This window comes from Elaeis guineensis, chromosome 1 (genome assembly GCF_000442705.2).
Source record: "Elaeis guineensis isolate ETL-2024a chromosome 1, EG11, whole genome shotgun sequence".
In the NCBI taxonomy this organism is placed as follows: Eukaryota; Viridiplantae; Streptophyta; class Magnoliopsida; order Arecales; family Arecaceae; genus Elaeis; species Elaeis guineensis.
Window position 1 is genome coordinate 128,723,198 of NC_025993.2, and position 25,477 is coordinate 128,748,674.

A 25,477-nucleotide genomic window follows, 5' to 3' on the forward strand; every position below is an offset into this window, starting at 1 on the left:
ACATAGAAGAATCTCTTCAGCAGACAGGTTCTTTAGCAGTTGGTTGAAGCATCGTTACACTAGGTAATATTTTGTGAGTTTGACTGGGTCATTATGGCGAGGTCTTCCTTGAGGCTTCAAACTCAAAAAAGTCCACCTGACTTGTTAAACTCCTCCAAGTGCATTAAGTTATAGGACCATAGATGATTTGCAGTGAATAATAGGCCATGAAATTCATCACTATATGATCTAAACTGTTGAGCAATGATCTATTTTTCTTATCTTTTTTTTTTCATAAACAATCTTTTTTTTTTCAATGTAACCTCACATCTATGTTCACTCTTCAAGTTTTCTTTGAGAATTCTACTAAAATCACTTTGATTTTAATGCAATTATTTTACTCGAGCTCATAATCAAATATAATTAATTTTTTGGGCTCGCCAATCAAAATCTTATCCCAATTATTTTCTGGATTCATAGTCAACCTAAATGATTTTCTGAGCTTCCAACCAAAATCTTACAATATTTAATTTCAGGCTTGGACAGGGCTAACTTAAATTTCTGTCACTCAAAAAATACTTATAAAAAAATTTAAAATACAAAAGATAAGAATTTTTAGTATAAAGAGAAAGATAAAAGAAAAACTCTTTCAGCTCGGCAAGGATGCTGAAAGATGGCTCTTTTGAAGCTTAAATTTCTCTTCTTTGATGCTTCAAAGATGTAGCTGATGATGGAATGGACTACTTTTGAAAGCTCACTGAAATATTTTTGCAACAATCTCTTTATTTTTTTTTTCAAGGATATTCAATAAACACTTCAATAAGTGATATATCTTTCTTTCCAATCTTCTTCTCTTACTTTTAAATGATTCTCTAGTCTTTAATAGGCTTGGAAGTGGCTGGAGAATGGGTTTTACCCGTTGGAAGGGCTAAACTTGCAACGATTGTTGTAACTCCCAGCTCGCGAACTCGAATCGAATGTGTGACAATTAATATAGTATCAGAGCTATATTAGATAAGTTATGACACATAAAATTGGACATAGGATGAGTGTAGATGGATAGACACTGGAGACATCAGAGACACCAGAGACATCGGGATATAGATCTATGATAATTGCTGTATAAGTTTCTTCATGATTTTTGACTAAACCGTTGTGATTATGAATGAAAGGATCACTTAGGAATTATAATTCATAGGATTTGATATATGATAGGCAATTTGTGGATCATGTATAAAGCTTGTAGAAACATAAATATAGTTGGGGACATTGCAAGGAAGTCTATTTCTTATTGAAAAACTTAATTATAAGATTGTAGAATATACAATTTGGTGAAATCCTTAACTACCATTTTTTGATTCAAATGATAGATCTTATATATATATATATATATATATTGAAGACTATATGGTATATATATAAAATTTCAATTCAAAATTATGTATCTAAGTTGATTGAGAGATTTTTTGCCATTATGATTGAAGTTATTAATGAAATCCTTGATTGTTATCTTTGGATCATGATAAAGGATCTTATTTATTATCAATTCGAGATTTTGGGATATATGTGAAATTATAATTTAAAATTTTTTGTTTATGAATTGATTTGAAGTTCATCTGCCTTTGTTATTTAGGTCCTTGACAAAATCTAGTATTGCATGGAAATTTTATTTTGAGAGGCTTGCATGATTGTTATGAAAAGATTTTGATAGATGTCAAAAATCTCGAGGAAAAAAATTTTAAGAGATGATTGAGCCAGTTTTATTTATATATTTTGATTTAAGTTGTAACTTAGTGGAGCTTCAAAAGATTTTCTTATTGATTTTACTTATAGTATTTTGATTTAAAATTTATCTACATGAATTGATAAGAGAATTAAGATTTGATTTACATTGAATTATAGTAAATTTATATGATGGTTTAAATATGTCAATTGATTTAAAGATTAATTTAGATAGATGTGCTTGATGCGTATTGAGAATGATAACTTAGAAACTTAGATTTAACACGTGTATTAATGGATTTTAATCAGAGTGTACAGTAGAAGCACAGTAGTCTGAATTATTTTTAAATTGATCAGAACAATAATTTGATTTGAAAGATTTCATGATGAAAGATTCGATTTTGAAATTAAAAGATGACTATGACTTGAGGAAGAAGTAATCTTACAATTTTGAGAACTTAAGCGATTTTTTTTTAGGAGGAAAGAATGTAATATCCAACTATCAACATTGCATGAATCTTAACGTGGCAAAAAAAAAGAAAAAAATTTGAGAGAAGACTCCCATTGGGAGTCTTTTTCTCCCAAATGACTCCTTAACGGAGCTAGAATCCACCACCGAAGAGGAGTTAAAACTCCTCCCCTTTGGCCCTATTTAAAGGGAAGAGGTCTTCTCTTTTTTCCATCAAATGGAGACCCAAATCAAAGAGGATCAATGAAAATTTTTCATGGAAGCCTTTCATCATGCTTGCTGAAAATCAGGTTGGAAAACCAACCAGAGCCCAAGGTAAGCCTCAGTGTTCCTTCTCCTCTTTTTTCTCTTTCTTTCCATAGTAGTAGACAACATCGGCCACCGTCGATGTCATTGAGAAATTGCCAAAAGAAAATCTCCTATTTTCCCCCTTCGTTCTGCCTTTCTTTTTTTTTGGTTTTCTGATGCCGGTGATCACCACTGTCTGTCAATTTGGATTCTCTAAGCTATGCTACAGCGCCTCAGCTGCCACCGGCCATAGTCGTGTTGATCATGGTGATCTGGAGAACAAATAGAGACCCAAAGGTCCCTTGTTTTGTCAAAGAACCCACGGGAAGAAAGAAGAGAAAAAAAGGAAGAAAAAAAAAGAGAAAAAAAGGAAGAAAAAAAGAAAAGAAAAAAAGAAAAGAGAAGAAAAAAGAAGAGAAAGAGTATCTCTCTTCCCTCTCTCCCTTCTCTCTCTACACGTGCTTCCACCTTCTCTCTCTAAAAAGTTCTACTTTCTCTATCTATAGATTTTCTCTCTCTAAAATTATTCTCTCTCTATGATATTTTTTTTTAAAGATTAGTCTAGTGAAGGACTTTTCTTTAATGATTTTGATTGAGCTTAGTAAAGTATCTTGATCGTTGATCGTTGGATAGTATGCCAGCACCCACCTTGACCAGATTAAGTTCTTCCAAATTTGATTATCCATGATATTTGTTGGACCATATATACATAGTTTATTCATGATTTAATTAATTCATCTTGATCAGATCGATCAGGATGTCGGACAGTGTTGTCTAATCAGTTGTGTTTTACATTGTTATTTTTTCTTTTTCTGATATTCTTTCTTTACTTGATTTATGAAATTAGTGAAGGGTCTGAGCCTTATATTTTTTAGACCAAGTTGATCCGATAGAGAGACTTCGAATAACCTAGTTTAATCATGATCAAATAAAAGTATCATGACTAGAACAATTTGAAAAATGGGATGTGACTACCATTCATCATATCTTCCTTGATTCTTCATATCTTTTTTGATTATTGGACTAAATTTTGTATAAATATATAGTCATCTCGAGAAGGTGTCTAATAGTAGATACTGCAATCTGATCTATGAATTTAAGATTTAAAAAAAAAATATAGAATAATATAAATTTATTAAAATACGTGTGAGATAAATAATACTTCATTTTTTTAGATTTATCGATAAATTATTAAATATTTTTTATATTGAAATATATATAATTTATGAATCTGATATATGGTATTTTGAATTACCAAATATCTTCTTTTCTGAAATGTTAAATGATTTATGATTGGACATATTCAATTTCATATGAATCTTTCGATTGATTTCAGTATTGCATAGTTTATGAACTTTGTGAATTAGAATATGAAATATATTTTTGAGAAAAAATTATTGATTTGCAATGAATTTTGACTCGCAGTCTGACTATGTATTGAACCCTGTGAATAAGGGTTAAATATTGATACTTTGATATTCCATCAGTAGGACAATTAAATGCTGGTACTTTGATATCCTATTAGTGGAATGATTAAATACTAGTACTCGATACCCTACTAGTCGGAGTTGTATGTTGGTATTTTGATACCCTACAAGTGGTACAATTAAATGCTGATACTTGATAACCTACTAGTAGGGTTTATGTGTTAATACTCTGATTTAATTCATGGGTGTCGAGATGAACATGATGTTTTGAAAAATTAACCAATTTATGAACAAAAATAATTTTATGAGGTAGTTTTGGAAAGACTGAATTTGCATGGATTTTATTTGATTAATATTGTATATTTTAAATTGATGTATCTTATATGTTTATTTTTTGATATATTATTGTTGCTGAATTGATCTAACTATAGTGTACATTATTTATTAAATTATTTAGCTCATTATTCTATATTTTACTATTTCACAGATTCAAGGACTAACTTGACTTAGAATTTCGACATGGGAGAGCAAATTAGAAACATACTTTGATATTTTTATTTTAAATTAAAATTTATTAAAGTTGATGAAAAATTATGAAATATTATTTTGTAAGATATTTGATTTAGTTATTTGAATTGAAGTTAAACATTAATTATTTGAATTTTGTTCTGCTATTATCTAGTGATATCATGATGAGATGCCTTGCATACTTGTGGGAAGATTTTTTATGAGTCTATAGTGCTTATCGCAATCCTTGACTCGTGATCTCAGATCGGGGATGTGATAATAAGAGTCAAAGATCGATGTGTAGATCAGCAATTGATATGTGCAGAGATGGGATTGGCTACCAATGTGGGGGTCGGTGGCCTAAGTGCAGACTGGTGGCTGATACATGAAAATTCTGACAATAAAGTCAAAAACTTGTGCATGAGTCATCGATTAGATATGAGAAGCGTCAGTATCTTCAGTTCAAGCTGAAAGATATTTTCCATCCATAATAGAGTTATCACACAAAAAGAGTGGAGTTGAAATGGATGGACACGTTATAACTGTCCAAATGTACAAAATGAGCTATAACTATTCCATAACATACTCCATAGGCAAGTGGAGCCATAAACGCCCTCCTAAACAGGCTTTAATTACCTTTGATATGTTTTGACTCGAGAAATTCTTTGTACACCACCCGCAATGTAGAAAATCCAATGTGAAATGCACCGTCTCATCCGGTTGAGCCACGTAACCATTATTTTTCAATATGCATTTAATATCTATTTAATACCCACAGTTCTATTTTTTCATTTGAAATTTTGAATGATGAAAATACTTCTTTTGAAAAATTATGATATCGTGTGCCGATATTATGTTATCCTGCATTGAAATTATATTTTCTACACATGATGTTATAATTTTTTCACAAGATGTCATAAACAGGGAAGAGTATTTTTGTCATTAAAAAAATTATGAAAATTTCTCAATGATGAAAATATTCTTCTCTCTTTATGAATCTTGTGAAAAAATTATGACATCCGTGCAGAAAGTTATAATTTCAACGTAGAATGTTACAATATAAGCATAGAATATCATAATTTTTTCATAAAAAAAATATTTTAGTCATTTAAAATTTTAACTAAAAATAAAATTATAAATATTAAATGCGTATTGAAAAGTGATGGCTATATAGTCCAAATAAACCACGGGGGCACAAAGAATTTCTCATTTTGACTCAGGGACATATCAAATCCCATTATCAGTCAGCCGGCCCGGCCGGTAACAGGCAAACAATGATTCTAAGCCATATTAGCAAAGACCCAGAATAAAGAGATTCTACTCTTCTTTCCTGCAGATCTCTAAAAGACCAATCATCTATAAAAAAAAAATGGGTGGTCAAGACCAAGTCATAACATATCTTCGTCTTTCTCCTCACCTGCCTTTCAAAATCAATCAATCGAACTACCATGCCATCTACATAGTTTTTAGTTATTTTCTTCCATCTTCCATTTCAGATTGGGAGATTTCATCGCCCATTGTTAATAGTGAGCGAAATCATTAAGAGGTCCTGAACACGTAAACATCCAAAACCTAGAGATTGAATTTCAATCTATTTACACCTAATAGAGAAACTATTTTTTCAAACTGTGTTTAACTTTATTGACTCTCCTGACCTAGTCTTGTTTTCCATATTATTTTCTTCCATTTATTTTTCATTCATCTCTTATCCACCCACAATTAGGCAATAATCAGGCACCAAGACCACACAAATTTCAACGGGGAACTTAACCTGTTTGACAGCGGCTTAAGTTAGATCCCTTTTTCCTTGAATGATAATTCATTGTTTTTTCCCTCGCCCATTTGACGGTCATGGAAAACCAAATGGGCATCCTTCAAATATTCTCCTTACCATTGCGTGCTGCAGCAGTCTACCGCATGCCAACTTCAGTAGAAATACAACCCACCTTAAGCCTCATTTGAACATCATGACCAACTCGATGATAATTTAGATGAAATTTTTAATATTAATTATGATCAGCTAAGTGTAAAATGGGCAGATCACCATCCACTTTAATAGCAATACAGCAGGCCAAGCTTTTTTTTCAGAGAAAGAGAACTGATACAGTAGCAGAGTAATGGGCAACAACAAGAACACAAGGAATCAGAAAGACAAAAAACATAACAACACTAGAGAGCAGATGGATGTCCGCAAACGTCTCCTCCAGATACTATGAGCCATTTGAAAACCAATTATGGCACGGGCCTCCCATCTCCCACGAGAGTACAAGCCCGAGCGGCCATGATTCATAAAGCATGTATGGAATTTTTCTTTGCAAATATAGAATTTTACCTAAGAATAATTTACCAACTTTGCTTCATCTAGTGATATAATGTGACTGTAGGATTGACCAAAAGGGCACAAGCAAATGATCATTTGCAATTTCCATGCAAAGGATGATGACCCTGACATGCGGTTTAAAATCATGAAGTTTCTTCCTAAATCCAAAGTATTATAGAGGCAAGCCAAGCAAATGGAAAGCTATAAAAATTAAATTATCACTTGTACGAGTAGCTTACAGGCACTGTACATGTCAATGGCAGATAAGAACCACCAATAACCATATGCGGTACACGGTTATCAGCTTATAAACCTAGGCAAAGTCAGATAGCTTACAACGACGATATGCAGTCCCCAGATATCATATGACTAGCGAGAATTTTAAATCTCACAACAGAACAGAATACATGGCTCTGCTGCTGGGCAAGCAATACGAGCATCACACTATGCACAGGGGCTAAGGAATGTTACAGAAGAGCCTGTTACCAGGTGCGAACAGCAGTAACAGTAGAGACCATGGACTCAACCCCACAAATGTTCTGACCCCTGCAGATCTTATAGTATCCATCCTCTCCCCAATTTCCACCCCAAGAGTTCTTTATGATCCAGTATGGCTTATCCTTAAAACGAATAGGAGCATAACCAGCAGAGCCATAACCCACCAACAGCACCCCATGATCCAAATGCCTTCCACATATGTAAGGGCATGAGACACCACCAATATACGTCTGCATAAAGATCGCATTTATACCCACTGCAGACAAAATGATTATGAGATCAGGAGCCATTCTGTTACCAGATGAAACAACAGAGGATGATATTTTCTACAGCCTAGCACATTCAGAGCAGCTCACATCGCATGTGCCATCCTTCAGATATATCACATAGCCAACATTAACCCACCAAATTTATGCCACTGATCATTTTTTTAGCTTTCTCTATGTATCACACTGCCCAGTATGAATTCGACTGCCTGAATTTAATTTATCTATTTAGAATGCCTATGCCTTTGATAGAAAGTAAAGTCATAAAATTCAAAAAAGCAAGCATAAACAGAAGGCAGCCTCTCTCTCTCTCTCTCTCTCTCTCTCTCTCTCTATTTGGTTTGCATGCAAATTAATCTTTTATCTTTCCTAGTAGTGAAATAAAAAATAACATAAAGATGCTTTCTAGTGAACGCAGCTTTAAGAAGAGACTTTGAGAAACTATCACCTACCTGCAAGAGGGCCATGTTTCACAAGATTAGCAGCAATTTGATCATCATCCATGGAGACAACACTGAAGTTTTTAACTGAAGCAGCAATCTTGGACTTGTCAAATTTGCAGCCACCACGGTCTGTCCCAGTATAAGGATAATCTTCCTCACGCTCAAGCCCACCAGATTTTAGTAAATACTCAAAGGCAGTTGTCATCAACCCACCATTGCATCCCGAGTCACATGCATCAGGTTCAGACGAATCACACTAAAACAATTAGCAATGTCATGTATGAGAGCGGAATTCATCATAGAACTTGGTCACATATTTCATTTATGGAACTGCTATGTGTTAAAAGATGCTCTCAAAACAGGCCTCCAGCTGAGCCAAAGTACATTTGTCAAGCAGGTGTCTTATCCAAAATGTTATCAGCAAATTCATTTAGCTCTTTTTAGTCTTTTTTGTCGGTCAAATTACATGAAATACAACAAACAAACAAAGAAAAATGATCAGAAAAATGTAAAATTATCCAAAGTATATTCTTAAGCCAGCAGATTTTGATCGAAGCTGGAAGTGACCATAGGCTCTCACATCTTAGAAACTTGAGAAACCTTCATTGGAGATAAATTATTAAACATTATCAAAATAAACTTTGCTGAAACTGCTAGAATAATTTATGGAAGTGTCAATTAATTCTCTGGAAAAATAAATCTAATGGAAGTCATTAAATATTTATCTTCTTCACAATAATTCTAGTCTAGATTTCTATATATGTTTCATCTTTCTGCAAGTAACAAACTAATCTAGTAAATTGACTTAGCAGATTGACATTATTTAGCATTGATGGAGGCTGCAAGTGCCTGTAGGCTCTAGTACCTTAGAAACTTGAGAATTGTTGTTGAAGATAAATTGAAAATCCGGTGAAAATAATAACTTATCAACATAAAATATTTTTAATTCTGTTGAAGATTAAATCTTTAAAAATCATTAAAGTTTTCTCACAACATTTTTAGCAAACTAGATATATATATTTTTTTCTTTTTTTTGGCAAATTATAGTACACATCTGACAAACCGATTTATAGCAACATCAATTTCACTTTCAAACATGGTTTATTTTGAAAATTTGAAAGATCAGAATGAAGTTTATATCTTTTTATATAATCATTTCACATGCTACCTTTGAATGAATAGAACGGTAAAGGAAAAATGAAGTCTAAATTTGACTTTAACTTGATTAGAGAAGAAGAAAAAGCTTGATGTTGCACATGTCCCAATCACTATGCTTTAGCTGCTAAATAGGAAGTCCATTAGGAAAGGAACCTGAATAATTATATGGGTTAACAATACACCCAACTCAGTTTTCATATTTTGCCAAAACAACCTGCAGTACCAGACAAACCATGCTGTCATTTGCAGTGTCGCAGTTTGATGACTCACTGAAAATAGGTGGAAAAACAATGCCTAAGACATCATAAAAGCTGAGTTGATGAAATGGGATGAAAATCTAAGGCATCATATATTCAAGTCAACATACCAATAAAAAGAGGTGCCAGCGCAGCTTGTCTCTATTATGCAAATTGCAATCATATGCATGAAACTTACAAACACTTCTCACACTAAAAAGAAAGAGTTTATTCACTCTAAAATGGTTTAATTCAAGGATCTTTTAGTCATGAACTAAAAGTTGAGATGCCAAACCTACAAGAAGGACCCATACAAGGATAATGGTTGAAGAGAATATACAAAGGAAAAAATAAAGCATAAACTAAAAGAATGATGAAATTCTCAAACCACCTATCATATGAAGAAAATATAGGTTTACCCATCTGGATATTTGAAAAGACCTTTAGAAGGGCAAACAAATGATTAGACTGAAGATGTATTTGAATTTGAATAAGCATCACTGCATAATCCAATGATGACAAGTTTTCTAATGTAAATTTATTGGTATGAGCAAATGAAAAGAAAAATCATGTTCACTCATCCTAAGTTTATTTGCAGATACCCATTAATTATTGTTACCATTGGATAAAACTAAAGCAAATTTGCTGCTTTTTGATGAGTTAAGAGCACAAAAATAAATTCTGTATTAAAAATTTCCTTTAGAAGTGCACCTGTTTGTTAATTGCATAAAAGGAATGTCTACCATTTTCCACCAACATTTTCAGAAGCACAAGACATGTAAATATTGCTTAACCTTTTCCACAAGGGGGTAACAGCATCTAACTACAGCTGTAAACGAACTCTGTCATCTACATAGCCCTTTCTGAGCAATAATAATCTGATTTCTATGGTCTCATACCTATACCCACATTGAATCAAGATTCCGATACCCACTGCCACATTTAATTCTTATATGATCACACCCAATTTCTGATGCCAATTTTATTAACTTTTTAGCAACGATAGCAACAACAGAAAGTAAGCATCATCTACCATATAAAATTGACAAACTACTTTACTGCATTATACACTTTTTTCATGATACAAGCGATTGATCTATCTACAGCACCACTCTTGATTTCAAATGTTCAACTGGCTGCCCTGACATTCACCTCATTGTGTTATACACTTTGTTCATGATAGAAGCGATTGATCTATTTACAGCACCACTCTAGATTTCAAATGTTCAACTGGCTGCCATATCACTCCCAATTGATGATGCTTCCAATAGTGTTAGCAAGCAGCCGAAAGTACAAATCATGAAGATTACTTATTTGCTATATTTAATAATAATAACATAACAGCATCAAGAATGATAAGGAGAAAAATACAAGCATGATAAGCAGTATGTTACTTTCCAAGATTATTCAAAAGGATAAAAGCTTAGCACCATGCAGCTTACCAATGGTATTATTATCAAAACATATGTTTGTCACCCAAATTACAAACTTAACTAAAGTATACAACATATATGGCGTTACTCAAAGAATTTTAGAAACATCCATCCCCAATCAAGCTCCTCATTCTAATGCCATTATGGTAGAAAATTCCTGAGAACAATGTGGGAATAATTGCTGAAAGAGTCCAATCATTCAGCATCCTTTAGAATATGCAAATAAAGAATCTGAGAAGTATCTGTTTTTATATCAACACATACTCGTGGATCTGAAACTAGCATCATAGTAAGACTGACTTCTGAATCTAGCATTTAGAAGAATAGATGTTGGTAATGGCTACATGATGTCAAAAAGATCTGCATCAAGAACTAAAACTAACGAATTAAACTGAAATGGGTGCTTGACTCAAAGAACAAGGATTTGCAAACTAGAAGCAATTAATTACTTTGTGATTGGATAAGTGGGCATCAAATATCACTATTTAAGCTTTCTTTTCTTCACACAAAGTCGTTTGAAATCATGATACAGGACCTGACCTGGATCTGTTTAAGGTCTAGCTATGTGAACTTGAGTAACCAACAAGCAAGGCCAATATCAGCCCAACAAAAATGATTGCCCATCTAAACAGCATTTATTTCTGCCTTTTCTTAATGAAGAAGCTGAATTAAAAGAAACGGCAAGTCTAGCTTAAATAATAGTTTTTCTGATATTGCAGACCATTTGTAAACTAATTCACCAAACTGCTATTACTGGCGAGCCAATCTCCATGGCAAGTTATTTGGATAACAACAAGCCTGATATTTCCCGACCCTCATTTGTTCGTTCTAACATTACCCTACCTCACAATAATACGCACTTTTCCTCTTACGTCCTTGCACCTTCCGGCCTACAAAAAGAAACCCTAGCTTCAAAACCGAAACTGCCAACTCCTTTTATTAATGTTGATTTTTAAAAAAACAAAACCCTTTCTCCATCGCAAGATAATATTTCAAAATCTGCCCACTAGACAATTATTTATACAAATTTTTACAAATATTAATACCAGAGTGAAAGAATAAATCGAAACCGTTTGTCAAGAAGGACATTGAAAAAAGAAACAAGGAATCAACGCAATCTAACCGAACATCAAAATAAAATCAATACAAAAAATACCTCCAGATTAGGCCTAACTAAGAGAATCAAAAAGAAGAACAAAAAAAAAAGAAAAGGAGCGCGAGAGGGGGTTGGAGGGAGGAGATGTCAAACCTCATGGTCGCAATCGACGAGCTGCTGCTCGCTGAGGCTTTCCAGCTTTCCGGTGGCCAGAAAGTTCGCACCTTCCAGAGCCCCTGCAGCGCTGAAAGACCAGCACGATCCACAAGAACCCTAAAACACCCAAGATCACCAAGAAAAAATAATTAAATCAGAAAAAGAGAAGAATTGAGGGCCCAGGCGAAGCGCAAGAGCCGAACCTGATCCTTGACGGCGGTGACGGCGCCGCTGTCCCTCCAGTCGATGTCAGTGGGGAGGTCGTTGGTGGGGAGGATGGGCGCCTCGTGGGACGCCGCCAGCGCCCGGCGGAGGCGCCGCCAGCCGTGGAGACCGAGGTAATTCCGCCGGAACTCGGCAGGGGTGAGGTCGGAGAACTTGGTGATGCCGTGCACGGCAGTGGGGTCCAGCCTCTGGTGCCGCTGCGCCCGCCAAAGGTTCGCCTTAAACACCGAGAACCGGTAAGCGTGCTCCTTCTCGTCCGCATACGACTTCCCGAATCGCCGGAGGAAGCTCGAGAAGTGGGCCTCCGCGTTCAGCATCAGCTCGTCGTCCTCTGCATCCGGGACCACCTGGAGGATCAGCGGGTCATTGTCGGCATCGGACGACGACGAGGACACCACGGAGGTAGAGAGCGCTACAAGGACGAGGAGGAGCGGGGAGAGGAATCGGCGTTCCATTTGCGGTCGACCTCTCTCCCGCTCGCTCTTTCGCTCTCTGTGGAGCCGACCGGTCCTCCTCCCCCATCACCATTATATCTCCAACACCGTGCTTTGGTTGGTGGCGTCTGGACCAGGGGATAATTGCCACGCGTCCCGTCATCTCTTACGAGATATCTATGGATTGCCTGCGTTGTTGCTTAAGGTTTTCCTTCGTGCAACTTGTACGCGAGAGCCAAACGTGGCCCATCCGTCGTACAAATATGCTACTTCAGCTGTTGGAATACACGGTGGGGCCGCCAGAACGCTATGATTGCTGGGATCCGAGCAGCAAACAACAAGAGTAAACAGACGATGGTGTCCGACCTGAGCACGTCGATGAGGCCCACGTGAACGTGACAGCCTCTCTTTGGTACATGATCTTATAGTATTTGTCTCTTTTAAATTCCTGTGCCCGGGCCGACGGTGTAGAGATCCGACGGTCAAAAAGATTTTGAAGAGATCAACATCTGCGCTACAGTTTTCTTTCGTGCGGAGGACCAGAGTTGCAGGTGAAGGGTGCACGACTGAGGAAGCTCTTCGGTGGTTTTTCTTTCGATCCTACGATTGGGAAAGGTTCCGTGCAACGATGGTTAGCCTGTATATTATATTTTATTGGTAAACATGGTTAGTATCAACATACAAACCTGTCGCTCTCCCAGTCTCCCGGGAAGGCGTGAACACTGGCAGTCCTCTGCCATCGTGGGGTTGAAAATTACGTGAAAAAACAGAAAAGAGAGTAATGTTGAAAATTGTAGCGGAGACGGGAGGCGTTTGGTGCATTACAAAAATAATATTATTATAATAATATAATTATAAAAAAAATATAATTATTTGATAAAATTATATAAAATTTTATATTATAATATTTAGTATGTACAATAATATTATTATAAAATTATAAAAAATTTTATTGTTATTATCGATCTCTTCATCTGAGATCGTGCATCGAGATGGATGTAGTCGATGCGAATCTACAGCTGAAACTTTGTCCGAACACTTGCAAAACAAGTCCATACGAGGGCATAATTCTGGTGTAGACTTTCCGACACTCAAATCAGAAGATGGAGAATGATGAAAGGAGTCGATTGCGTACCTTGAGGGTCCTGAAGCTTTTAATTTATAGGAGAGGAGTTTCAGACATATCCGTCTCGGAGTCCTGGCATGTAATATCCGGCCCACTTGGGCCTTAAACCCAGCCCACAAAGCCCAACAAAAAAAAAATGAAGAAAACTCCCGTAGGGAGTCTTCTTCTTCTGACCAGCTCCTAATCGAAGTCGGAAACCTCATCGGGGAGGAGTCAAACTCCTCTTCTCCGACTCTATTTAAGGGGGAGACCCTTCTCCATTTTTCCCACCAAAGAATCTCAGAGCGAAACAGCGAGGATCGTCAGAATTTGCTCGCAGAAGCCCGTCACCGTGCTCATCTTGATTTCTCGTCGGAGACATCATCGGAGCTCGAGGTAAGCTCTGACTTCTCTCCCTTTCTTCTCTCCTTTCCTTCTCGTACCTGTGTGTATGATCGTCGGCGATCGAAGTCGCAAGATTTTGTCGGAGAAATATCCTCTATTCAGCCCTCTTTTTCTTGATTTTTCGGCGCCGGTGGTCACCGCCGATCACCGGCTTTGGTCCCTCCGGGCCATGGGTGGGTTGTCCTCCTGCTGTCGGCCACCGCCGTGCTGGTTGCGGCCCTGATCGGTCAGTCAAAGGGGAGGACTATTCGGTCCCCTGTTTCGCCCAAAAGAGAGCCACGGAAGAAGGAAGAAAAGAAAAAGAAAAAAAAAAGAAAAAAAAAAATATGAGAGAAAGTTTCTCTTTCTTCTCTCTCCCTTCAGCCTGAACCATTATTTACTCTCTTAACGTCAAGCTAAGTGACTTTGCGTAGCGTAGTAGAATGAAGGCTATACTTTCTCTCTCTAGACTAATTCTCTCTCTAGACTATTTCTCTCTCTTGATGGATTTTTCTTTCTCAAAGTCATCTTTCTAAAATTAGCATAGTGAAAGACTTTCTTTTGATTTTGATCGAGCTTAGTGAAGGATCTGATCTTAAGTAAAATTTTGATTTAGAATTTGTTTAGATTTAATTTTGAATTAAAATTGATGCAAGAATATAATTTTGGATAATAGGCACTGAAGAATCTCTTAGAATTTAGTCGATCGGTTCGCTCGATGGTCTGTGAAGGTAAATAATGAATCATCCTCTCGAGATATTTTATATTTATTCTGAAGTTAAATAATTATTCTTTAAATTATGCATGATTTATGAAATTATATTTTGAACGAAAAGTGATTCTGAAATACTATGATTTATCGATTATGCATATATTCAGTGAAAATAATGATATGTTATGATACAAAAGTGTTTTAATATAGATCGGATTTATGCTCTCAGCTTAACTATATTTCAGTGGGCCCATCAATGGGTATTATACGTTGGTACTCAGTGGATCCTACTAGTGCAGATTGTGCGCTGGTATTTAGTGGACCTTGCCAGTGGGGGTTGTGCGCTAGTGTTTAGTGGATCCTGTCAGTGATGGTTGCATACTGATATTCAGTAGATCCCATCAATGGAGGTTAAATATTGGTCATAGTCGAGACTGTTGAGTTACGAGTATTTTAAATTGAATCGGATTTATGATTATATTATATGTGAATATTTGAAAAAATTAAATTTACATTGAATTAGCATGAAATATATTTTTATATTTATTCACAGTATTTGTTCTTGAATATCATATAAATATCTAAAATATCTAGTTGAGATATTTATTATTTACTGGGCTGTCTAGCTCATTACATTTTTTTTATTTTTCAGATTCAGATAATTAATTACCAACTTGGGTAATAATGTTGGGACAGAGCTTTTAGAGGCGAGATTTAGCATTGTCAACTTCATCGAACTTAGATCTATTATTTTATTTTTAGTGAAACTTTATTGGATGTAAGACAGTTGATTTAGTTATTTGAATTAAAGTTGAATAATAATTATTTGATTTTATTCTGCTGTGATGCATTGATATCGTGATGAGATGTCTTGCATGCTTGTGGAGAGAGTTCTTCATAAGTATGTGGCTGTTATCATGACCTTGGACTCGCGATCTAGAGTCGGGGGCATGACATGGCAGTTTCTAGATTTGTTGTATGGATAGATTCGAAGATCGGTGCTCTAAAATGAATCGCCTTCATATCCGAGCTATTGATTCCTTGGATCCATGGGAGCCCTGCCTTGACCAATCAGAGACCACCATTTGTCAAACATCAGTTGGAGGAGGTAAATTGTTAGTAGATCGAAGCCGCTCTAGGGTTATATAAATAGGGCCATTTTACTGCTTCTACTGTTCGAAGGGGAGAGTTCTGGCACTTGATAATTTTGCATGCTTGCTCGGATAAAACTGAGCTATCTCTGTTCATCATCCTTCATTTGCTCGGCCTCTCCATTCTTAGGCCAGTTCTTTTCTCCTTAGCTATGAGTGAGTCTAGCTTGTCCCCCGACACCTGGAGCTCAGGTGACAGTTTTAGAAGTATGGGTCCCGAGACATTGGCCTCAGGGTATGACGTCAGGAGTGCAGCCTCGAGTCATTGGGCTCAGAAAATGACATTAGGAGTGCAGACCCCGAATCTGACGTTGCTTATTCTTCGGGTAGACCTGAAGTCCCAGACTTCGATCCATAAAGAGTAGATTCCATCCTCACCCTCGAGGACCTAGAGATTATTAAGCTGAAATACTAAATACCAGCCCAGTTTAAACTGGAGGTCGTCGTTCCAGATGAAAAAATAGCTCTTCCTCATCCAGACCGAGTTGGTTTGTACGAGGAAGCTCTGAAGGCCGGAGTCTGGCTGCCTTTCCACTATCTTGTAGTGGAATTTCTTAAGTTATATAGGGTAAGATTCTGTAGTATCGCACCGAACTCATGGCACCAGATCATAGATTTCTTTGCTCATTGCCTTCTCCTCGGGACCTCCCATCTTCTTCGGGCCTCCTTCATACTAAAGGAGCATTCCAAAGAGAATGGATGGTGGTACGTCTCTCCTCGATGAAGATGTTGTTTCTTCCGAGGTCTCCTATTTCAGTGCATAACTAGGAGTGTTTCTTCTTTATCTCGGCCGAGCAATCCTAGGACTTCAGCACGTCATGGGATAGACCTCATAGGTCAGCGATCGAAGCTCCAATCTTGTCTGACATCGAGAAGGAGGTGTTGAAGTAGATCTTCAGTCAGACTCTCCCTTTACTAACTCAATTTCTTATCAAAAATACTTTACTCAGGATCGGATTAAGTCTATCCGATCCGAAAAGTGAGTAGCTTTTCATGCATCTTTTTTAGCTTGACATTTTTTTTATTTTTTACTAACCTTGTATGCTATGTAGAAATGAATGCCCGCGACGTTGAAGCTCTTCGTCGGGCCATGAAAAGGAAGAAGGTGAGCATGGCCCCAGCTCCCAAATGCAGCCACACTAAGGCCATCCTTGCCCAGCCCGTTGTTGGGGGCTCCTCAAGGACAAGCAGTACTCCAAAGAGGGAGTCTTTAGCTCCTGCAAAGGCAGTGGTGCCGATACGATTTGTTGCACTGGGGGAACCTACCCCCCAGCCTTCTATATCCTCATTGCAGAGGAGCTTGGGTAGATATCGAATTTCTGTAAAGATGTCATCATGTCTGACCGACGTATAGGTTGGGACTTCCCCTCCGATGGAAGTTCCATCGGATGCTGGCATCCCAGATGCCCGAACAGACATCAATAATTATCGGGTTGCTCGATCTCTTCTTCAGTCGATTCTCCTGCCGGCCGACATCGAGGCTTTCAGTGTTGAGGGTGGTGCCTTCCGAGTCCAAGACTCGTATAATTTTGTACTTTGGATAAGTGGTAACCTCTCTGTATTGCTCGGTCGTTTTCAATTCCATTATTTGTTATTGATCTTCTCTTTCCCCTTCTTTTCTTCTCCTTCTTTTTTTTTTCTTTTTTTTTTAGCTCACCCATCATATGGACCACTTTGTCGAGACGATGCATGAAGCTTAGCGTATTTCTAAGCAAGCCAAAGAGAAGGCCAGTCAGATCAGCAAAAGGATAGATGACGCCCAACTAGTGAAGCTCAAGGTCGAGGAGGAGGCTAGGTCGCTGAGGGAGGAATTAAAGAGATTGGAGTCTGAGCTTTCCAAAGCTCGGGCTGAATCTGAAGCTCGACTGTTGGTCCAAAAAAAAAGTTCGAGGAGAAGTTGGAGGCCGCCAAGACCGCTATAATTGAGGCCTTCAAATCCTTAGCCGAACTCCGCAACATCAAAGCAGAGTATGGTGTGGCCTCGTATATGTAGGGGGCCGCCAACCTCAAAGAAAAGATCAAGAAGGTGGCTCTTGATTTTGACCTCAGTCTGTTGGAGTTAGATGACGAGGAGGGAGAGATCAGCGAGGGCGGAGATGAAGACCTGCATGTTGAGGATCTCTTCAGCCTGGAATGAGAAGGTCGGGTGGCTGAGGAGGCGGACCAAGCTACACCTCCGATCGTTATCATCTTGTTTGACTGTGCTGAGGCTAATGAATTTCATGTTCCAGAGGAAGCTTAAATATTTTTCTCTTTTTTTTTTAATCTTAGCTCGGGCATGTCCAAGCTTCATGTTCGATTAGATCATTTTGGTGATCTCAGCATATATCGAGATATTTAGTATCGGACCGACAAAAGTCTTGTAAAGAAAACTTTTCTTTTAATGAAAGTACTCTTTTTTTTCTTCAACTTATCGAATGTTAAATTCGGGGTCCAACAAATATCATAGGATGCACTCTAGTTATAGATCATCTTCTCGATCACGAGAAGTAGGAAGCTATTATTTTTAGGCGGCAGCTACTATAGTTCGGTGAGATAAAGGTTGGGGTCTGATCACTTGGTCCTTGGCCACAGTTACATGGGATATATAGTAGTTCTCAATCGTGATCGTGGACCGCATAAAGATTTGAATAGAGAACATGTTTCGCTCATCGATCGTAGCCGAGGATCACATATTTTGGAGATTGATGTGGAGAACATGTTCCACTCCTCAGCCATAACTGAGGATCACGTGTTTTGGAGATTGACGTGGAGAACACGTTCCGTTCCTCTTGAAATAGGACCTCAGGACTAGCCTTAAAATAGGATTTCAAAACTAGTCGAGGAGGCTCTTTCTCTAGCACCAAATATTGCTGCCGATCTCCTCGCCTGAGGTCGTACATCGAGATGGATGTGGCCGATGCGAATCCACAGCTGGAACTTCGCCCGAGCACCTGCAAAATAAGTTCAACCGAAGGGATAACTCTGGTATAGATCCTCCGATACTCAAGTCAGGAGATGAAGAACGATGAGAGGAGAGAGTAAGAGTCGATTACGTACCTTGGGGGTCCTGGAGCCTTCAATTTATAGGAGAGGAGTTTGAGACGTATTCGTCTTAGAGTCTTGAGGGTTTCCAGATTTGTCATACGGATAGATTCGAAGAAGGACTTTTCTTTTATGGGAGATTTGATCATGGAAAAATTTTTCTTTATCTGGACTTTCTCAATTTAGAGGAAGGGCGAATTTATTGGCAGAAAGAATAGATCGGCCATAGCCGATCTAGTAGGTCGTCCAGATCAAGGAACCGGAATCTATGGAGCGGATACTTATCCTCTTCCTTGTCAAAGAAGGTCGGCGAAATAAGTAGATCGTCCTTCAAGATGAAACAGGATTAGACTGAGGAATAAAAACTGCTGCTAACTCGATAGATCATATTAAGCAATCACCATATCTGCGCTTTAACCCAGCAAATGCTATCTCCAGTAGCTCGACTGTGATTAGCTCGGCAATGATGAGGTTGTTTTGACCGAAGCTGAAGTACAGATCTACAACACCTACATTGCAGTGTTTGGTACACAATTTATATTACATAGAATATAAGTTAATTTTTTTAAAGTATCTTCATCCTTTCTTATTAATTATTGTCTATTTTTTAGAGAGAGAACTAATTTCGGAACCATCTATTTTTTATGATATCAGTTATTATTTTTTTAATTAAAATTATTTATAATTTATTTTGATTTATTTTGATAAAAATAACACTGATCCGCGTTATGTGCCTGGATTATGGACTTCCCACGGTTTTTTTTTATTTTTTTCCCCGATAAAGATGGACTTTCCACGGTTGAAGTTCGCTGAGGCTACCTCTGTTTACTTATAATGGCCGACAGTGATGGGTGTTTGTTTTGCAGCGTCGTTTAGAATGATTTTTCTCCTTGGTATTACATTTTCAAGGTTTGGGGGCTTCTGTTCCGTTTCTATTGATAACAGGGAAGAATATTTTATCCGACCTCGGTTAGCAATCGAAGGGAGTTGAGATGGGTACATACCGACTTAGTCACCTCGTCCACGGACAAGCAAAAGCTCAATCGCACTAATCTGAGATACTCGGCATCGATGTCCGATTGCCATCATGCAGATAGGGCACCCAAAATGGCCGGACGACAACTCATCCCGACAATGTGCGATGCGGTTACCGTGGGTACGATCACTGTGAAATAGACGTGAAAACGGCCACAGCCACCCCTGCAAACAAAGAAGGCAAGGCCGTCTCAGTCTCTCTCATTCTCTCCACTCCCTTCCTCTGTTTTCTGATCTCTACCTGTAGCAGCAAGGGATTTGTTTGCAGGTCCAATCTTCTACTTGAGAGCCTCATCTACTTTGCCAACCCCAACTCTACTTGATCCAAGCGACCTTGGTCTTCTCCAGAGATCAACAATGGAGAGACCCTTGACCCATTTTGAAAGAGAGATATCAAGCACATTGTTATCATAAGATCATGCAAGGAGGCATCCAACATTTCACACCTCTCCAATAGTTCCTTATTGGGACCAACTGAAACATAGCCTCCACCACCTCAGCTTTTACCTGTAATGATCTTGAGCAGCTCAATTTGTTTGTCCAGCAAGTACAATCCTAACCGCCGTTGTTCAAAGAATGCAGATTGCGATACTTAGTAGCCACATGCAAGATGATCTACATTTGACTCCTGCTCCACCACTATCGAGTCACCACTCGTGCCCCCATAGCCTTGGGCCAGCTCTGCTTAGTCGGCATAGCCAACTAAAGAGCCATGAGCATGGTCAAAGAAGGCGCTTGTTGACTCCACAATGAAAGGATTCTAACTCCGGATGTTCTTCATCTTGGCACTCGAGGCATCATTCGGCTCGAGATATCAACATCAACAAAAAATTTAAGAAATGCATCGACAAATTGGAAATTGAAAGATAGACCCAGGTTTAACTGGGTGAGTCAGACTTTAATATGGAAGATTATAGACAAACCGATCCTATCTTGATTCAAGATACACCAGTTAAAATCGTATGATAGAACCACAGACCCTATCAACCACTTAATACCCAAATTTAGACATCATCTCATAATTGGAATAAAATGGATTTTCAAAATTAAATTTGATGAATATAAAATATTGTTAGCATAAAATTATAACAAGAAAAAGGGATTGATTTTGATGAGATATATATCTCTATTATAAATTAAAAGCTATAAGAATATTGTTAGTATTTATATATTTTATTAACTTTAAATTATACCAAATAAATATTATTATAGTGGTCGCTAGCTTTTCGACCTCAACCATTGCTGAGAAGCCACATTGGCATCGCACCGAATAGGCAAACCGATAAGCGTGACTTTTTGCCGAATGGCTGTTAGGGAAAAGCTTGGCCCATCTGGTGGGCTGATTCCCTCACCCACGCACACGTGGGCCAAAACTAAATTGGGTGAGGGAGATGGGGTTGAGTGAGAAACTGGATGGAAGAAGAGGAGCTGAGAGAAGCGAAAAACCCATTTTTTAGAAAATCAGAAGTAAAAATTTTTCAGAAATAATAAAAATTATTTTTAAAAAATAGAAACAGAAAAAGAGTACGCAAATATGTTTTGTGTTTCTACCAAAAGAAAGAGATAGGAAAAAAAATAATACGGCCCTTAGGAAATCAATGGAAAGATTTAAGTGTGAGCACCTACTTGTGTCATGACCCAACATCAAACTTGCTCGAATCTCAAGTTTTGACCATCCAGGTCAATGAAAATATCATAAATATATAAGTATCATCTAAATTCAAATGATTCAACAATTTAAACATAGATGCGGTACAACATATACAGTATCGTAGCTTCAACATCACAAACAAGATGCAAGCTATGTTGCCCGCATTGCTTCAACAATATCTAGGTTCAAGAGGCCATCTAAAATCCATGTATCCGCTCCTTCATAAAAGTCCTATTATAGCCCCGCTTGTCCTGCTAAAACATTGCATAAAATACAAGGCAAGCTACAAAGCTCAAGAAGCAAACTTGGTGAAAAATACTTAAGAAATTTTTGCGTATGCACCCTACACATTCCATATTTACCCTCCTCAAATTACTATTTACATTTTCAAATCCTCCTGTACCTTCGATAATGCCCATTTCATCAGCAATGTTAACAACTCTTATAAGTTCAAACTAACGCTATTACTCGTTTGGATCCGTATCCTTGAAATATTCAACATTCAGTTTGTATTGCAAGGAGTTATATTTTTTCATAAACTTTTCAAAAATATTACTACAAAAGGGATATAAATTTTTAACTTCAAACAGTTATTTGTTAACACTGTAAGCTAAAACTCTAATAAGAGGGACTTCATCGCAAAAACAAGATGGTTTGACAGGCGTATGTCTAAGTTGTGATTTTTGAAAGCTAAAATATGCAATAAGCCATATTTGCTAGGTTATATACCTAGAAAAGCTAAAATCCAAATATCCACTAATAAATAAATAATTTTAATGAAACATATGATTTACTCAAAATTATAGGTCCATTAATTGCTCAAAACTGAATGTCCAAAACATAATTCATATTTTAAAAATATTTTATTTCACAATTTAATCTATTTTTATAAAATTTAATGATGTTCTCGAGGCTCCATCAATCTTCTTCCTAGTTTATATGAGGCCCTATAAAATTGCCATAGCAACCTAGATGACATCACATAAGTCCTCCTTGCTTAATCGAATAAGATCGTGCAAATTTTTGAAATCCACACGTACCACTTGATCAAGGGTCTACATATCCTTATCAACATCAACAAGGTTACATATACACCTAGCTAGAAATCCATTTATATCCTCGCCGTCACAAATTAGATCACATATACCACTCATATGGTAAACCCTCATCTAATATTTCATAATAACATGCCATCTAGCTAAGGGTCTATACTCGTTATAATGAGACCACTCATATACTGGCCGGCCCACAATCAAACATATAACTTAGATTAGTTATTTTATTCAGTTTTAGCAAAATACACAGCCACAGCACAATGATTGAAAAGATCCAACCGGTGCTTGCAAATACAGAAGGAATTCAAATATTTGTAAAATTCCAAGTCAAAATATATTAGTAAAAAGCATAGAAAATTGTTGGTTCCAGAACCTGATAAGCACCATACGACAACCATTTCAACAAAGAGACAAGGAGATGTTCCACTAAATAGCATAACCTCCCACCAAGCCAGCCAGAACGTGCACTGAGTTTTCCTTTTCTTTTTCATGGACTCTTACTAGAAAACATGAAAGGTTTGGAATCAGAATGTCTTCCAAAATCATTATAAATCAGTCAGAAGAGCATTTTATTTATACATCCTTTGTCAATGATGAGAGTTAACAAAAAGTACAATATAAGGAGGGTTTGATATGATGGAAGAGAAGCATGGTCATCTCAACTCATCTATGCACCACACAACCTTTATGCACAAAAAAGAGGCATCACTATTTCACATCTAGTGTAGTAGATCAAAATACAGACCTCATGCAGAATTGTCCGTCGCATTTAAAGATTTTTGTATACATTATCCATTTCCTAAGGCCCATATGATTTTCTAACCGAGAAACACACAAAGCTGTGAACAGAACTTACAAGACCTTCCGCTCCAACTGTGGCTAATCTTGAATGTTTTCATTGTCATCTGGTGACTGAGATGCTCCATGCACACCATCTTGCCTTCCTGCAAAAACAGATGCTGATGCTATTATAGAGATAGATAATTTAGAAAAAGCTAATGGATGCATCCTTCTCGATTTATACGGCACAAGATACAAAGCAACTATGCTTGCTTGCAAAGATTTTACAATCAATGAGACTGCACTCTGAAAATAGACATTAGTTAACTCCATGTACTGTACTCAAAAGCTACAAGAAAGCTATCTGGAAGAATGATTGATTCAGATCTTCCCTGATAATCGAAGGTTACAAAGTCATGATACTAAACTAAACTATAGCAATGTTTCCTTTTCTTAGCAAAGAACCAACTCGATGCAGGGTCATTGTTTCTGTTGAAGCAATTCCAAGAAAATCTGATGCTTTTCATAAGGATAACATGGACCCCAAATGAATCTATTAGAGATGGAGTTGTAAAGAAGGTGGCAAGGTACATGAAGAAGTTAAAAACTGAATGAGTTGATATGGGCATGGAATGAAAATCTAAAGAGGCCCTTGCAACCAGAACTATTTGAATGCACCATATTGGAGAATCAGGAAAGAGAACATGTGACCATTTAAGTTGTCAAGAGCCAAAAAAAAAAAAAAAAAAAAAAAGCAAGAGGAGTTTTAAGTTATTAATGAGAAAATTGTCCAGCTAAATGCAAGCTGCATTTTAGAATTTTCAATAAAATTAAGGAGACAAGATGACTCCAATGTGAATAAGTTTCATATCTCTCTACTTGCCTCCATGATAGAAAATAACGATTCTTTCTACCCATTGTAGGTCAGTTGCTTCAAGGAAATCCTAAAAGACAATAGTCATATCTGTGATGATTACTACATGTCCTAAGCTTCAGTTGTGAACATCTACCATAACCATAACCATCAAGCCTTAGGGTCCACTTTAATGTCCTTATTTGCAAAGAATTCCTATCTAGAACCACCTTTTGGATTATTTCAAGTTTTTCCATACCTTTCCCACAACTTCCATCATCATTACCTCAGTGGGTGTTTGGTTGCAGAATAAGTGGAAAGATATCACCCTAGACAGGCCACAGAATAAAGACTTATACAATGTGGGGGTATAAGTGGGCCCACACAATATATCTACTCTATCAAAATGGTGGAATAGACCTACCACGGAATAGGCTTGGCCCTATTCCCTTCGATTATCATTTTACCCTTATCTACTCTATAAATAAACAAAAAAGTGAGATAATTTGGTCTTTGTGATAAATTCCATACTATTGCGAAGTTCAGTGTGCATTAAATACACTTTATTCCCTCCTAATCCCTACACTTATTTCTTCAACCAAAAGCCAAAATACGCCTATTGCATGAAGTAGGCCTATCCCTTCAATGGTACAAGGGATATCCCTTCCAAAATCCATTCGACAACCAAATACCCCAAGATCTTCTCATTCTTCTACAGCCTTCAACACAAATTATAGCAGCTACTTTTACAGGAGCTCCCTAAGACATTTGTTCTACATGCATATGCCATCTGAACTGATTTTCTATCACTTCATCCTGATTTTTATAATTTCAACAACTCCTCTAAGACATTCATTTCTCAACATATCCTTTCTACCTTAATTTGTGGTGGCCACTAGCGCCTATCGAAAGTTTAATAGGCCCATATTTTGCCAGCTTAGTAACACAACATCAATCCAATATTTGGAACCAATTTTTAAGAGCTGCACCGATCACCTTATGACATGTGGCACAAAAAGCTTTTCTTGTGCACAAATGACTGCTCCATAGCACTGTTTATACAACATTAT

The 25,477-nt window shown here is 37.2% G+C and overlaps 2 protein-coding genes across 3 annotated transcripts in view; both read right to left on the minus strand.

Moving 5' to 3' along the window:
- Positions 1-6,906: 6,906 nt before the first annotated feature.
- On the minus strand, positions 6,907-12,729 carry LOC105061301 (cysteine proteinase 1). Of its 2 annotated transcripts, none has more exons than XM_010945306.4 (4): positions 12,202-12,727; positions 11,996-12,115; positions 7,929-8,175; positions 6,907-7,466 (listed from the first exon to the last, which is right to left on the minus strand). In XM_010945306.4, the coding sequence occupies exons 1-4, from the start codon at positions 12,676-12,678 to the stop codon at positions 7,195-7,197; spliced, it is 1,116 nt and encodes a 371-aa protein (XP_010943608.1). In that variant the 5' UTR covers positions 12,679-12,727; the 3' UTR covers positions 6,907-7,194. The 2 variants fall into 2 exon arrangements, with proteins under 2 accessions (XP_010943608.1, XP_073117997.1); XM_073261896.1 differs by lacking the exon at positions 6,907-7,466 and adding an exon at positions 7,543-7,685 and having other exon boundaries at positions 12,202-12,729.
- Positions 12,730-23,319: 10,590 nt separating this feature from the next.
- LOC105061302 (AT-hook motif nuclear-localized protein 10) overlaps positions 23,320-25,477 on the minus strand; it is a gene marked incomplete at its 5' end in the record, with an annotated part of 41,805 nt that continues 39,647 nt past the window's right edge. Inside the window, 1 exon segment of the mRNA XM_073261902.1 lies at positions 23,320-23,718. Within this exon segment, the coding sequence (XP_073118003.1) occupies positions 23,654-23,718 (65 nt within the window).

What these genes read in the sequence shown, in the direction of transcription:
- LOC105061301 (XM_010945306.4), bottom strand. Translation starts at nt 12,678, where the DNA reads ATGGAACGCCGATTCCTCTCCCCGCTCCTCCTCGTCCTTGTAGCGCTC. An exon ending in TCGTCGATTGCGACCATGAG is followed by an intron (nt 8,176 to 11,995) that starts GTTTGACATCTC and finishes TAATTGTTTTAG; the next exon opens with TGTGATTCGTCTGAACCTGA. An exon ending in GAAACATGGCCCTCTTGCAG is followed by an intron (nt 7,467 to 7,928) that starts GTAGGTGATAGT and finishes TTTTGTCTGCAG; the next exon opens with TGGGTATAAATGCGATCTTT.